General features: G+C 34.7%; 1 protein-coding gene across 1 annotated transcript in view; it reads right to left on the bottom strand.

Annotated features, from left to right (window-relative positions):
* KCNT2 (potassium channel, subfamily T, member 2) overlaps nt 1-16,775 on the bottom strand; it is a 154,945-nt gene that overhangs the window by 30,982 nt on the left and 107,188 nt on the right. The window contains exons 16-22 of the mRNA XM_010566383.1: nt 11,557-11,706; nt 10,181-10,410; nt 9,281-9,497; nt 7,888-7,993; nt 7,437-7,609; nt 4,077-4,148; nt 773-907 (exon numbers count right to left, since the gene is read on the bottom strand). Of these exons, the coding sequence (XP_010564685.1) occupies nt 773-907; nt 4,077-4,148; nt 7,437-7,609; nt 7,888-7,993; nt 9,281-9,497; nt 10,181-10,410; nt 11,557-11,706 (1,083 nt within the window). The remainder of the gene's footprint in view (nt 1-772; nt 908-4,076; nt 4,149-7,436; nt 7,610-7,887; nt 7,994-9,280; nt 9,498-10,180; nt 10,411-11,556; nt 11,707-16,775) is intronic.

Genomic DNA, 16,775 nt, shown 5'->3' on the forward strand with positions numbered 1-16,775 from the left:
TGGGGGTTTTGGGGGGTGTTTGTTTTGGTTTGTTTTTTTAAGCAAATAAGAACTTTTTTAAGTTTAAAGGGACACGTATCTTTTGGTACTTGTTGAAACAAGATATTTAACACAAAGTGAGGCTTTAATCAGGAGAGGTTCTCAAAAGAATAGGAACTCTCAGTTTGTTTAGGTCTCCATCACAGCACTGCCTTCTCAGCCTCTTTACTAGACTGATCATTTTTTCACTCTGTATTCCGTTATTCCTTCATGACTCTTAGTTTGTTGTTGTCATGTGTAATGTTGCATACATGTGCCTAAAAACCTAATTTTTGTTCAAAACTAAATATTCAAAATCTGAACACTTATTACTAACTTCATAGTGATGCATTGCTTACCTTTTAGAAGGATCTGCTTTTCATACTGGCTTTAGCATTACTGTGAAAGACTGCTGCACTGAGGAAAAATTTCTTTTCTCAACTATCTTTGGTCCTAAGTCTTCAAGAGTAGCTTGCTTTTCCTTCCTGCAAACCTGACAGTTGACTTTTAAAATGATCAACCAGTTTTGGGATGCATAGAATTTCATCTGAGATTTCAGGATAATACTTCAGTAACTCCGAGTGTATTGCTAAGCAGGGTGGGAAAAGGTTTGCCCACGTAAGACACAAATTCATATAAGGGAAAACTTAAGTAGAAGAAAGAAACAAAAAAATAATTTCTTATCTGAGTACAGAAGGCATCAAGTATTTCACAATTAATGAAGATGTATAGATAGATTGCAAAAATGTCTTACCTAAAGAGTGTTTGAACATTTACAATGGTCTTGGCATCTGCCATGTAGTCTTCCTCAGCACTCATAGTACTTTCTTTGTCCACCACCACCATATTAGCTGCAAAGGTGACCCCACATCTTAATAAGTCATCTAGGCTTTTGTGAAGAGAAAGAGGGAGAAAGACACAAGCAACTTAAATAGGAAACACTTAAAAGATTAGGGATGGTTGGAACTTGCAGATCACAGGCTGAGTTGCTGGTTCCCTTCATGTACATATCATAACTTCCAACATAATCTATATCGAGTACATAATCTCAATTGATAGAATAGAATAATTATTTTCCTTGAAGTCATACAGAATGCACTTCAGTAGGTTGTTACAGTCCCTCTCCTTTTGCTAAAATGATAAATTTAATTCAACATTTTAGAATAAGCCCTTAACGGTTACTTGGGAAGACAGTACATCCTTACATGCTGCAACAACTTGCTTCATTGCAGTTACTTTTGGCAATAAACGGACAGAAATAAAATGCTTTGGGTTGCTCTTTCCCACAATTCTATTTGTTTCAAAATGCTAATAAAGGTTCTGCCAGGACATCTAATATGTTCCTCTTTTAGGTTAATCTATGAGTTGGAGTGTTCTCATGATGCTTTTAGGAGTAGCTATACATCAGTAAAAATTTGCACTCTGCTGGACAATGTTTCCTGTGAAGCCTGACCATAGAAAACACTCACAGACAACTGAGTTACAGTTCCCATCATGCCTTATATTTGTCTCCAAAATGATGCATGTTTGTTGTTTTAACAATAATATTTTCCACAGAAACTAAGCACTTCTTGAAAAGATTAGAAAGGACTTTTCAACTACTAGGAACCTAGCAATTTTTAACTAAGTAAAAATAAGAAGAAAGGGTGAATTTCAGGGTTTCCAATGGAAATTGGAAAACTAAATTTTTGCATCATTCTGATTACTTCTAAGGTGAAAAGCTGTTTTGGCATTATAATTGCTTCTTATTTGGCAATCTATAATATTAATTAAGTCTTAATTGTCCTGAAACAGTTTTTCTTTTCAGCAATGATCTTAGGTTCCTAAGTTTACATAACCTACTATAAATTCTTTTTGAAATTTTGGATAAGGAAAACTCTATAAATTTGTGGTGTTTATTTTACATCTTATATGCATTCTTCCAAAACAAATACATAATATAATTATTTTTGAAACTGTGCAGTATCACTGGTGGTGTACTACAAAAAAAAAGGCTGTATTTTATATGATCTATATTAACAACTTCAGTGCACAAGTAGAACTCTGACCTTTCTCTGAATAATCTGTATTTCTGCTTTTTCAGTCTTTCATTTTAACCCTGAAAATAGCAGCATATTCTGAAATATCCAGATTTTCTGCATTTCAACGTTTCATCAGCTCAACAGCTATTCTTATTTTAGTAGTTACATTCAACTAATTTGTGGAGAAATTAAAAAAAATACTAATTTAGAAGTAGTATAATTCTAATTCTCAGGTACCTCTAGCAATAGGTTTCTTAATACTGAATAGACTTCTACACCGCTGTGAAATCTGTTCAGTTACAGATCTCACATCATTTATACCTGAAGACTGTAGAACAGATTTCTACTACTTGATTACATATTTTGATGAAGTTCATCCCAGCTATGAATTGTGGTAAAGCTGTTTTTCTGCAGGCCATCCACTTCTAACAAAATGCATTGGTAAATGAGAGTCATTCCTTTGGTGGTTTTCTCTCTAAGACGATGACATTTCATGCCAGGTGACCAAATGACAAATATATTAGATACTTAAAAAGTAGTAGGTGGCACTTTGAGAATGTATTCTATACCTATTAAATAAGAAAGGAAACTTTGCATATTTTACATTGTAGTTCTTAGCTAAAGATGATCAACTTCTATAATTGTACACAATTTTAAAACCTGTTTAGGAAAACACAGGGAATAAGTATGAACTATATTTTTAAAAGTCTTGTTATCAATGAAAACAGATGTCAAAAAAACCCCTACAAAATATGATTGGTTATTGCATCATGAATTAAAGTGACTGTATTGTCAGAAAAGATGCAGAAGTTCATGCTAGTGTTACTGTAAACTGTAGAATTCTGTATAATCACTTATTTCAAAGACTACACGCTTCATTTTCTTTATGCACTCAGTTCTAAAAACAACAAAACACTTTTAGGGAGGGATTTGGTGATTTCCTTTTTGAAATAAACTCAGTAAACTTAATTAAAGTTTACTTCTCTATGTTAATAAAAAACAGTTAACATCTTTGGGTTATTAATTACTTTGGATACTTTGAGTCAATTCAATTATGCTGGTGGTATGAGTTCTTTTAATAATTGTTGTGGAATTAAAAGTTAAGAAAGTGGTAGATATTAACAACTTAAACCACTTTTTTTCCTTTAGAGGAAGAAATAAATGTAGAATGTGAAAAACATTTCTGTAGATCCTTTGTAAATCTCACAATGACTATGATATCACCGAGGTAAATCTGTAACTGTATCACTATTATAAGCAGTTTTAAAGCCCTTGTTACAACTAGGTGAGATGGAGAAACATTGACTCTCCAGAATTCTTATTGAAAATTTGGATTCTGTTAATTCAGGGCAAGAAATAAGTTTTTTGATTTCTACCTGGGGCATGAATATTATGGGCTCATATCCCCAACTCAAAATTAGCTACGTACTGAAGCAAACAATTTTCTTCTTTAAATTGACACTCCACACACAGGAGTTTACTAAAATGCTTACGAGCCCTTGCTCTTCTCTTGTTTCTGCCTGATTTTTACATCAAATCTACGTTGCTAAACCTAGATATGCAAAAATATATTAGCAGAGGTGAGGACAGAAATGTAGGAGTAAGTGATATTTTAAGTAGCAGAAGATGAAGAGTGTTGGACACATTCAAGACTGCCAGTATTAGTGCTGTCTGTGTTCTGTAGCTATCTTTACAAAACCCTAGTCAGTAAATCCAAACAAATTATAACCAAGTATAGAATGACACTAGAATCAGGGCTATAAACTGGTACTTTGTAGAAACATATTAATGAACCTAAACAGGCATTAATCTTACATTCTTGAAGATATTAACCTGTGTTCCCTGTCATACTTTTCACTAATGATATCCTTTATAATTCAGAAATTTGAAATCCCAAATTATAGCATACAGACACAAACCATGCATGCAAAAAGATCCATCTTCAAGTACAACACACACATAAACATGCAATGACGATACACACAACAAACCACTGAGCACTACAATGTTAAGTTTTCTAACAGTTATTTCACCTACTTGTCGATAGAGCCCACCATGTAGTAAACCATGGGAAACCAACAGATTGCATCCAGAAAATGCATATCTGGCCTAAGCAGCAGATGGGATTACAAAATGAAACACAATATCACAACAGCAGCATCTCTTCTAAAATACTTCAATAAACTGGTAGCTTTTTTAAAAAAAATAACTTTTTAAAACTTTGGCAGTATAACAACACTTTAAAGAGGAAATAGGTTTGCAGAAAGCTGTGAATCAACAGTTTGCTGTGATCATAAAGAATGATCAGAATTAACATGCTTATATCAATAAATGCAGCTCTTAAATCAGAAATTTTATGGCACAGTACAATTCCATATATGAATGGCTGATGTCAGAGACATACTACCATATTTATACTCCAATGCATGACCTAGGAGTACTTAAAATAAGCAGTGAGAATTTTCAATTAAAAAGTGAAGTGGAAACCCAATCATCATTTGGGTTTTGTGCCAACAGCTCCATTCAAGGCAATGAGACAATCTTAGATGAAACCTTATTTTTAAAATGGAATGTGAAAACTAAGATACTGTATTTTATTGCATTGTTTCTTTAATAATAAATTTAACTGTGTTTCTTCTTACATACCAAGAAACATTGGAAATCTTAAAACACATGTGATGTGTAGATATCAGAATGAGCATACTGTAAAAAATTGCCTTGATAACTAGAGAAAATAGGAATATAACAACAAGGCATAGATATGTTCGTTGAAGGTGGCTGAATTCCGAAGTCCAATGAAGTAAATTACAAAATTCCAATTGACCTGAATGGCAGCGTGAATTCCACCTCATGCACGTATGAAAAGCATGCTGGCTTTTCAGCTAACTGCTGTACTCTCATGAATGCTGGCCCTTCAGAGGAGTCAATGCAAATGATATGTAGCGAGAGACAACACTAAGGGTATTAGTTTAACTAGCAGCCATAGCTTTTACTTTATGCTAATAAAAAGTGGTTTTAGCTGTAAATGTCACAACAGGAGCATTAAACTATCTAAACTCAGGCCCTAAGGTGGAAAAGGTCCTGCTTGACCAACCTGATCCCCTTCTATGACCAGGTGACCCACCTAGTGGATGAGGGAGAGGCTGTGGATGTTATCTACCTTGACTTCAGCAAGGCCTCTGATGCTGTCTCTCATGGCATACTCCTTGAGAAGCTGGCGTCTTATGGCTTGGACAAGTGTACTCTTCGCTGGGTGAAAAACTGGCTGGCTGGATGAGCCCAGAGGGTTGTGGTGAATGGGGTGAAATCCAGTTGGCAGCGGGTCACAAGTGGTGTTCCTCATGGCTCGGTGTTGGGCCCCGTTCTGTTCAATATCTTTATCAATGATTTGGATGAGGGGATCGAGTGCACCCTCAGCAAGTTTGCAAACGACACCAAGTTGGGAGGCAGGGTCGATCTGCTTGAGGGTAGGAAGGCTCTACAGAGAGATCTGGACAGGCTGTATTAATGGGCTGAGGCCAATCGTATGAAGTTCAACAAGGCCAAGTGCCGTGTCCTGCAACTTGGGTCACAGCAACCCCATGCAGCGCTACAGGCTTGGGGAAGAGTGGCTGGAGAGCTTCCCGGCAGAGAAAGACCTGGGGGTGCTGGTTGACAGGTGGCTGAATATGAGCCAGCAGTGTGCCCAGGTGGCCAAGAAGGCCAAAGGCATCCTGGCCTCTATCTGAAATAGCATGGCCAGCAGGAGCAGGGAGGTGATATTGTTCCCCTGTACACGGCACTGGTGAGGGCGCACCCCGAGTACTGTGTTCAGTTTTGGGCCCCTCACTACAGGAAAGACATTGAGTTGGTGGAACATGTCCAGAGAAGGGCAACCAAGTTGGTGAGGGACCTGGAGCACAAGTCTCACAAGGAGCGGCTGAGGGAGCTGGGGCTGTCTAGCCTGGAGAAGAGGAGGCTGAGGGGAGACCTTATAGCTCTCTACAACTACCTGAAGGGGGGTTGTAGTGAGGTGGGTGCTGGTCTCTTCTGTCAGGTGGCTGGAGACAGGACGAGAGGAAATGGCCTCAAGTTGCGGCAAGGGAGATTCAGGTTGGATATTAGGAAAAATTTCTTTACTGAGAGGGTTGTCAGACATTGGAATGGGCTGCCCAGGGAAGTGGTTGAGTCACCATCCCTGGAGGTATTCAAAAAGCACGTAGACAAGGTACTCCAGGACATGGTTTAGTGGGCATGCATGATGGTTGGACTCGATGATCTTGAAGGTCTTTTCCAACCTAAATGATTCTATGATTCTAAAAGAGAACAAGCACTAGAGGGCACTGTATGCTCATATCTTTAATCTTGAAGTCACAAATTGGAAGTCCTTTAACCTAGTTTAGGCTTTTACCACTTTGTGTAATTCACTTTATGCCGTAGTATGTACATAAAAAAGCTTGTTTTGCAAACACAGGTGTATGCAGCTTCACTAAAGAGCTGTCTGAGGCAGAAGTGGGACACTTCACAGGAGGCCTTTGTATAATAAATCACTTAAACTAGAACATATATATGCAAAGGGAAGTGTCAGCCTGGAATGAGAACCTATAAGAAATTCTGTTGCTGCCATTTCTTTGAGTCATAGTTTGATCTAACTTTCTGTATACAGCTAAACTCCATTTTTGTGTCTTCCAAACTGCGATTTTAAGTACATAAGCAGTACCAAAGTGTTGCTAAAAAAAAAAAAAAAAGGCTCTCTCATTCATTGTCAGATTATGAATGAATCAGTCTTGCCAGAGAAGAATTTGTCTGAAATTTTAAACAGCTAATGCAAGAAAGGCTAAGAATTCCAGCCATCTCCAGACAGATATGGTAGTAACAACAGTATTGCAGTTTTTAATTTTCTTCTATGACTTTACGTAATTGTAGACAAAGTGTTTGTGCATGTGTGTGGGGGTGGCCTACTGGCTTAAAGAACGGTTTATCTTAGAGTCTAAAATTATTAAAAATATACCTGCCTGGTCCAGGCCACTAAGTACTCTGTGTTAAGTAGATTAGTGTTGTCTGAAGTGCTGTGAAACTGTTACACAGTTTGTTTTATACAGTGTTTACGAAGTTATTTAATTTTAGCAGTAATATTCACATTATTTTGGGTATTTTTAAGAAATATGTAGCTGAAATATTGGCCATGAAGAGTAAGGATATTTAAATTCACTATGGCCATTTAGTCAGTAGAAAGTCAATTTTGTATATGACAGTCAACATAGGGTATTATTTTTGTCACCAACTTTTCTCAAAGGTAAATGTGCCATAATGTTTTTGATTTGAAGTTGTCCATGTGAAGAGTGATCATCTATTAAAGTAATGGTAAAATGAGTTTAAAATGTATCACAAAAAAAAATAAAATTTAAATCTACTTACGGGTTATCCAGGAGTAATACAATTGGATTTAGTTCTTTCTTTGGTCGGTAATAAGCTCTGAGTGGAACAATAAAGTTATATAAGCCATTTCCAGCAGTTTCTGCTGCAACTATAATCAATTTATTTTTGAATCCATAGGCTTTGGCATCTTCATAGTAGTTATGCTGGCATCCCTAAAATCAAAATAAGAAACAAGTTCAGTGGATAGGAATGAAGAGATTTAGCTGTGACATTAAAGGATTTTACCATTAGAAATAGAAAATTGTAGATGACTTGATATAGACCTGATTAGATGTAAACAAATGCTGGTGATTAAAAGGATGAGAAAATATATTATAACTTAGCAAGCGCTGAACAAACCTCATCTCTAAGCAGAAACCAGAATTTAACTCTTCAGATGCGAGAGACAAATGAGCATGCAGTTTTATCCAGTAACAGAAACTCCCTTTACCTTATCTAGTCTTAGACAACAGAAGGGTACTTTTTCTTGCAGAAGATGACAAAATGTGGGAGAGCTTCCAATATATGGAGAGTAAGGAGGATAGCCTTTGGCATACCTAGGAGAATAGAACAAACATTTTTCAGTATAGCAAATTACTGAAATACAGTTGACTATACAACTGTTTTATGGGATGTTTATACCTATGTCTAAGTTTTGCAGTTATCTGGAGACAAGCAGAGTCAAGCACATGAAATAAGCTATGTTTAATAGGATCAAAGGAATATATTTCATAGCTTTGACCAATTCAATACAATTTAGTGAAAGCTATCATGCTCTTGTGGACTAAAGAAATTTTGCTTGTGGTTTTTTTGTATAGGCATCTTTGGAAAGGGGCTGATGTGTCATAGTGTGCTGTCCTAGTGTTTTGAATGCATGTACTGGAAGCTTCTAAGGAAGGAAAAAAAGGAAAGCAAGAAAATAGAAACAGCTGCGCTACTTCTGCTCTTCCTTCTCCACTTGTCTTTCTAACACTTATTGAGTGAGGTCATTACCTTCTTCCTTTAATAACATACTTTCAACATGATTGGAATATATTTTAGGTAGCAAATCCTCTTGCTGATGAAATTTCTAATTGGCCTTAGTTTTTAATAAGAGGCCTTTTAAATCCTGGTGTTTCAGCCTGCAGATTTAAGATGACTTGTTCTACTGTTTTTTTCATTGGAGCTTTATGATATTCCCTGGGGCTTTTCATGCTTTCCACTGTTAGAGATGGGAAACTGTGCTAGGTGAGCCACTGGCTTAATTTTGTATTTCAGCTTTAACATTCCTTTCAGTAATCCCAATAAACATAATTGCTTATCTTCTGTTTTTGAGTAATGCATCATTACTTTCAGTAACATGCTAACAAGCATTTTAAATTAGATGTAATAGTTTTGTCTCGTACTGCTTTTTTTGCCATTCCTGCATTTTTAAGTCAGATGCCTAGCCCCAGTGTTCAAGCCTGTTGAATGATCCAATTATCACTGCGTTCTCAGGACAGAAGTACTTATCTGTTTACAAATTAGTTGAGTCCTGTCTTTATAACTATAGAATGTAAGAAAAATAGTCAAAAAGAATGTTATAAAAAAAATTGCAATACACAACTAGATCTTTATAACAGAGTATCAAAAATCTCCAGCAAATGGAGGAGTTAATCTGTTTTTTGTTTTTTATTTTAAAATGGTCATAATGGCATTCTGCTAACAAACAATAGCATTTCATAAAAGGGAATAATTCCATAATTAGCCTTTATGGATCTTGCTTGCTACAACTGCTTGGATTGATCTGCATGTCAGAGAATTATCTATGCCATTTACATAATATTAGCTTTTCAAATTATGTTGTTTATATTTAATATACATACTCTAAGCCTGCAGAGACTTCATCATCCGATGGGGTAGTTTCATCTTCTGACTGGTCACTGAGCAGGTCACACGTCTGAAGTGAGGATGAGTCTGCAACCTCCAAAACAGGTGCTATACTGGGTCGTCTGCCCTCTTTACCTCCCTCGGAAGGAAGAGCTAGCGTAGGTTTGCTGGACGTTCGGCATCCTGTATCTTGTAAATCGATAGCCACTGTCCCTGAAGTAGCGTTAAAAGGATTTTCTCAATGTGGTTGTCAAAACATTTGAATGAGATACCCATGTTTAGTGGGGATTACCTGACTACACAGCCAAAGACTGAAAGGAATACTATATTGACTATGTTTATTACATTAAAATATAACAAATACTTAAACTATATCTGAGGAAGCCTTTACCTGCAAAGTAGCACTTTTTCTGACCATTGATATATATTTTCTTGTTAACTACCTTTTTGAAATCATACCTTATATAATTAATCCATATTTATATGCATAACAACCTGTAGGTTTTTACTGAGTAAGGACATGTTTTTAATGAAAGAAGCTTATGAAAACTTACTACAAACAACCAGTTATGAATGACAAAGAAATTACCCATGTGATTTTACCACTTGTTTTGCTTTGCATACATTTTATTATTACTTTTTTATACAACAATCTTAAGTTGTTTAATTCCATATTGTCAAGTAAAAGAAAAACAACCAAATTCCGTTGTTGGGGGTTTTTTTGGAAAATACAAAGGGAAGAGTTTAATATTTTTTTCTTTCTGCACACTATTATAATTTCTTATATATTAATTTAAATTATAATTTTAGGAATACACTGTTAAAAGCTTTAAAATGCATTATTCATTGAGTAAGAATATGCTTTGAGGCTGCTTTTTTTTTTTTTTTTTACTTACCCATGCTGGCTATTATACTGTGTACAGGTAACCTAGAAGCTCCATGATAAGATAATTTTGATTCTTTTTTTTTTTTATGCTTTTCTTGCTTCTTAAAAGCAGAATTCTCTTCTTTGGTGATATTTATATAAAAGCATATATCTGTAGAACTCATGATATATCGAGGACCTGGATTCAGCAAAATGTTTTTGCTGTCTTCCTTTCTAACACCAATCAGACAGACTCCAAACCTTAATTAGAAAAGGAAAGGCATGGTTCATTTTGCATAGTCCCATATATACCAGAATTTCCACTGTCAAAAATGAATCTCCAGTATATTTTTATATTTTGCAGATGATGAACATTTGCAGATTTTTGGATGACAAATATGTTTGAAATATGTTATCTCCTAAATAGGCCACTTCTGATCAAGCAGTTTTTATGAGCTCATGAATCCCTAGACATTTGAATCCAGTGTTTTTCTTAATCCCCATAATATTCTTCTAACGCTGTTCCAGTTGATTTTTTTCTATCACATGAATAGTTCCTTCTGGGAAAATATTAGTAGAAGACTGGATATATAATACGAAAAAGTATTCACCATGTTAAATTGTTCCATTATTCATATATAATGGAAACCATTTTCAGAATTCATTTTTACAATTCACTCCTAGAAATGTATTTGATTAGTGATAGAAAATAAGGAATTAAAGCAAAAAAAAAATAATCTTTCACTTATTAAGTATGAGAAGAAACTTAGTGTTCAGGGTTTGATTTATGTTCATTTTGTTAAATACATACAAATATACATGCTTTGTATTCAGTTTGTATGTTCAACTCACAGAGCAGCACTGAATAAGTGATGCATGATCTGAACCCTAAAGAAGGTATGTTAGCATCTAACAAAAAAAATATGGTTTTACTTTGAACAATCACCGGAATGTAGCACGTACCACCTTTAAATTGAATTTTGCATAAAATGAACATGCCACAAAGGAAGCCAGATTTCCAGCTGACTCTCAAATAAGTAAAAAAAAAAAAAAAATACACTAACACTCTCCCACTCACCCTTTTCTAGTTTGTTTTGGACATGGAAAGTGACTGGTGTTCTCATTTAACCTCTCTAAGGTACAATTTTTTTCTGGTTGTCAGGCTTATCCTATATATCCTTTATATTCTATTCTCTCAGACTGAGCTGGCCTCTACAGAACCAACATGAGCTTTTACCTGACCAGCTGTAACTTACAGAAAAATATCCACAAAATATATTAGTGGCCAGATATTTAAACCTAGAAACAGAGTAACGTGTAATGCTGCACCTTTGAATGCAGAGCTACATTGCAGGCAAAACAATGATTTGTTTCAACATTTAATTGTTGATAGGTAAATAAACATACTTTTTATGTGCATGGAAAGAAGCATATGTGAAGCTTTTCCCCTCATACTCAGCAAAAAAAGTACTTTCTTCCAGGTTAATATGATACACTTCATTACCAGAGCATCTGCCATACAATTTCTGCCATTGTTCTGGTGATTGCTGACTCTCCCTGAAACATGTACAGATAAAGAGAATAATTTAAAAGTTCATGTAAAATTCTTATTAATCAGAACAGTATTTCATGGCAATAGAAACTACAAATGTCTATTAAAAAAGTCCCATAGGCTAATCTGAAAGAAGTATTTGAGATCAAAGCTTGGTAAGTACAGAGATTATTTTAATGAATTAAAGAGCGTTTTCTGTTAAGTAATAGGCATATAAGATTATGTACTTTAATGTCAGGAGATACATGGCTGAATTACTTTCAATTCACATCATAATAAGTAGATTCATTGCAATTCAAAGACGACAGGTGAAGCCAACAGCACACTCATTCTATTCATAAAGGCAGTCTCTTCAGATGCTCCATGGCAGATTGTCTGGTTCCTGTTTGAAGTAGGTAAAGAATCATCAAAAATAACTTATGTAGGAAAGACCCATTTGGCTTTGGTCACTTTATCTGTAAGCAAATTTTTTTTCTGCATGTGCTTATCGGTTATCTTCAGCATTCACCCTATGGACATTTTGAGTTATTGTGCCTTGTATACTATGACAAATATATACCTTCTTTTCTCTAGTGCAAGAAAAGAAATTATTACTTTAAACATATTAAGCATATCATCCTTTACTATATGCAGCTAATGTTCTTTATCCAAATGGACTGTTAGTGGAAATGTTCCAAACTTCAGCTAACACCAAAACTTGCAGATTTGGGGCTTCCACGAACTTCTGACTTAAGTTTCATGTGAAAACAAGTTTCTGCCTGCATGAGTTTTACTGGATATAATGGATTCATCTATACACACATATATATGCAGATAGGACATAAAACTGACAAATGTGCTCTCTGTTTTGCCACTTGGAGCTAAGCTCTCAAGATATTGGGACATGCTCCTTTGTGCTCATTTATACATTTTCAATATCTTAACACAATTTCTGCTTTTCTTCAATTTACCATTCTTTTTCACCCTCAGTGTAGAAACATTTTGTTCCAAGATGGAAATATGCAAACCATTTTTATTGCAACAGTACTAACAAACAGTGCATTATGTGTAGAGTAGCAGACCTAGAAATGTAATTACAGAAGAAAATTTTTCCGTATTTCACTTACCCCCCCCCACGAAATGTTTACCTGTTTAAAGTCTGCTTCGTTCCAGTTAGTTGTCTAAAAGCTTCCCATGGGACTGTTCTGTAAAGATCATATTAAGTTCAAGTCAGAAAGGCTATTTTCTTCCAATGTTCTGTGTAATGATACGGACCCTAATAAAGTTCTATTACTACATTAGATACTTTGATAACATTTAAAGATGTATGTTAAGATTAATAAATAACATCAATAATAAGATTATAAATAAGATTCAAGGTAGAATTTTGGTGTCTTATAGACTGAGGTTTTGAATTCCATAAACAGCTGAGAAGACAATAGGATTATTTACATCTAGTTTGTTTAATCTGAAAAGTAGCATTATAGACCAAAGCCAGTTCACATAAACAGCAGCAAACTTCCCCTTAATTTTAACAGCAAGCTGATCTGGCCAAAGTTGCTTAGAAAATGAACATTTTCCCCAATCTCCACATACGTTAACACCAGAAGATAAGGTGTTTTCAATTTATGTACATGTGGGGTTTTTTGTTTACCTTTTATTGTATTATCATTCTAATTAGGACAATAGAGAATAACAATTTTTACTGTGCTTTGCTGCTATGTATTGCCTTCAACTTCCAGTAATTTCCCAGTGAACTTACCTTCATGATTATCAGAAATGAGCTTGTATTATTAAGTGTCACACTATTTCTTAATAAATATAGGAAATGGATTCCCTGTGGAATGGGTAGCACTTCATTTGTAAGAGTACAACAAACAGTTGGGACAATGTTTTATCTATGAGCTGTCAATGAACTGTTTCATTCCATTAAAATATAAGTAACTTAGGTTAAGATCATAACTTCACTAAACTAACAAATGTTAAGAAGGTAGAATTTGAAATTGGTCACATTTTCCCTTAATGAATGACTTTTCAACAGAGAAATGACAAAAAGCAAGAAATGTTCTGGTACGTTCCTTGATAAACTCCTCTGGTTACATGCACCTCAAATACTGTGTAAAAAGAAGAGCCATTCCTTGTGGAATGGAGAGGCATAGGTCGTCATTTGAACTTGGTTATCTGTAATAACAACTTGAACATTCCCAGTCACCGTGTTGAACTTACTAAACTTGTGAGTCAACAGATAAGGGGCTTCTGGGAATGGAAACCTGAACTAATTATTAAGAAAATCCTCCCAATTAGTTTGAATAGACTTTAAAAAGATTACCCAAGGTTGGAAGCAGATGATTCGTTGCAGTCTCCCCATAATCCAAGTCTGTTCTTTTTATATAAGGAAGCCAATACTAACAGGGGTTTAAAACTCAAGTCCTACATGAAGTTTAATGCAGGTGCTGGTAGTAACGAGGATAATGCAAGGAGAGTTCAACCGGAACCAATGTAAAGGAAAGCACTGTTAACATTGGAGTCTATTTAACAAATGCTCTTCATTATTTAGATCTAATTTAGTATTTAGTTTGGATATAAATGCATGTATAGTTAAAACTTTTATTTCTAAACAATCTATTTTCACTTAATCTTTTTACTTATACTTAGCCAAACTCAAATGTTCATCTGACTTCATCTTTCATATTGTTCAACATTAGAAAATAGTCAAATCCAAAGCATTTTTATGTCTGCAATACAATGACAACCTGTAGATGAAGCTCAAAACCGACACCTATTTTGAAAACAAATTTCCCCCTGAAGACAATGAAGTGCGGAATAATTTGTTTTACCAACACTGTTCAAATGCTCTAGAGTCAGTGCAAATCTCAGGAGATGCTTATGAAAAATGGAAGTTTAAAAGGAATTTTTCCTCTAAAACATTAGTGTATACTCAATAAGAGTTTGAAAATAAATTTCTTGACTTAAGTATAATACTTCTAAAGATCAGATTTATACCTGTATCTAGCTATGAGTTTATTTTAGTTAGCAAGTGTTTAAATCAATTATGGTATTCCACATAAAAATCATGAATAAAAAAGTAAAGTAAGTATAAGATTGATAAAATTGGGACAATGAAGTGGTAATTCAGGAAACAGAACTTATTTTCACAATATTTAAATATTGTATACGTTTTTTTTCAATTATGTGTGATTACTGTCCTTTGAATTTAGAATATTATATTCAAGAAGCATATACTTGTTAAAAATCATTGGTTAAATCTCTGATTGTTAAAGATGATCTTAACTAAATGTTCAAGGACACAAAACTTCCAGATTAAACATGGCCTACGTAGCTCTCTGTTACAAGCAAAAAGTAAGCTTAAGTACATCATTACTTAATGTTTTCAACAGCACAGTAGGGTTTTTTAATAGGATCACAGCAGTCTAGCAAAAAGATAGCTTTGTCCTCATTTCCTAATTTTTAATGCTTGACTTGGTGACTTTTATCATACATTGAACAGATTTGTGCGCTTGTACAAAACTTAATGAAAAACTAAAATCACAGTTAAATTAGACTCTTGAGAACACATTCCAGCATTTCCAAGGTATTTTTAAAAGTTGTAAGGAATAAAGGGGAAGAAAAACCTCACCAGTTTGGGAATTATGTACCTTTTTATGTATGGGAATTATGTAAAATTTTAGCAAAAATGAAATTAAGGGAAGTAACAAAAATATTAAATTTGAACGCTTAGAAAGTGATATTTTGGGAGAGAAATACTTGATTTTTTATGTTTTTTAGTTTTAGCACTGTGAGGTCAAGACTACTCAAATTTGAAATATTTTTTAAGTTTTTTCCCCTCAAGTGTGTCTGTTTTAAACTTTCACAGATATAGTGTGGTTTTAAAGAACAGTCATATCTATTCAACAAATTAGTTTAGCATTAATACCCGTGCTCCAAGAGGTCCAGTTTGCCATTTCTCAGTATTCTGGAGCCCATCTGAGATTAAATGCTCTGATGAGTGCTGACTGAAGTAAAATGACAACTAGACATTTTCACTGTTTCAGTCTTTCTGTATTTATACAGCAAGCTTGTGTGTTGCTGTAAGAAGGATTCAAAGTAATGCTGACAACTATCTGTGCAAAAAAATTTTTTTTGCTCCGAGTCTACAATGACCAGACTAGAAATCAGTTACTTTAACAAACCTGATCACGTCAATTCTGACTGCAAAAGAAATAAGCGCTTTTGCATTCTACTGTAGTTACTTTGCATCATAGTTGGGAATCTGTATAAATGATCAACATGCCTGTGTTAAAAATGAAATGCTGAAGTTCTTAAGTACAGCAGAAAACAGACTCCATTTGGATGTCTGGTTTTGTGCTAATGGAAAATTCTCTGCTAGCTGTTAGGAATACTACTCTTCTTTCATGTACATATAATACAAAATAAGTGAAAAAGGCTCTGTGTTCTGTGCATGTCAGATAATGAAACCTAGGCACATGAAGAATGTATTCCACCATGATTCTCAGGAGGCATGGAAACAGTATTTTATTGTCATCTTACTAACAGATTCTAGTACAGACAGTGCCATTAAAATCTTGACATTGATTGTTCTTGGTAGTAAAAGTTCTAGCAATAATTTCAGTTTTCCCCATCCTGGGCACAGGGGAATACTACAAATGCCACATAGAAGGTTAAATAACCCTGCTTATAAATATCAAGATATTACTGGGTCCACGGCTACTTGAAAAAAAGTATGCATTTTGCTAGACTCTCAAATGTATTCTTGTGCAATCTATATGCACCTATTCTATTTCTACAGATATATTTGGAGATTTACTCTTTAATGCCTCTCTCTGTCCACAACATTTTAATAAGAATACCTTATTATTCCAAGAATATAGCATAACACAGATACGCTAGATGTGGTAAAATTATTTTGGTAAATATAGAGAGGTTCTACTGTGACTACGCAGTCTGTAGAGACACCGCAATTCTGTACCCCTTCCAGCAGTGTGGTTAGAGTCTTAAAAACCCTTTCTTCACATGTGTATTTGCTTGCTTCTTAACATACGGGCACTGAACAGCAAATAATATTTTATATGTTATC

The sequence above is a fragment of the Haliaeetus leucocephalus genome, unplaced genomic scaffold (genome assembly GCF_000737465.1).
Source record: "Haliaeetus leucocephalus isolate CR32 unplaced genomic scaffold, Haliaeetus_leucocephalus-4.0 Scaffold208, whole genome shotgun sequence".
NCBI classification, from domain to species: domain Eukaryota; kingdom Metazoa; phylum Chordata; class Aves; order Accipitriformes; family Accipitridae; genus Haliaeetus; species Haliaeetus leucocephalus.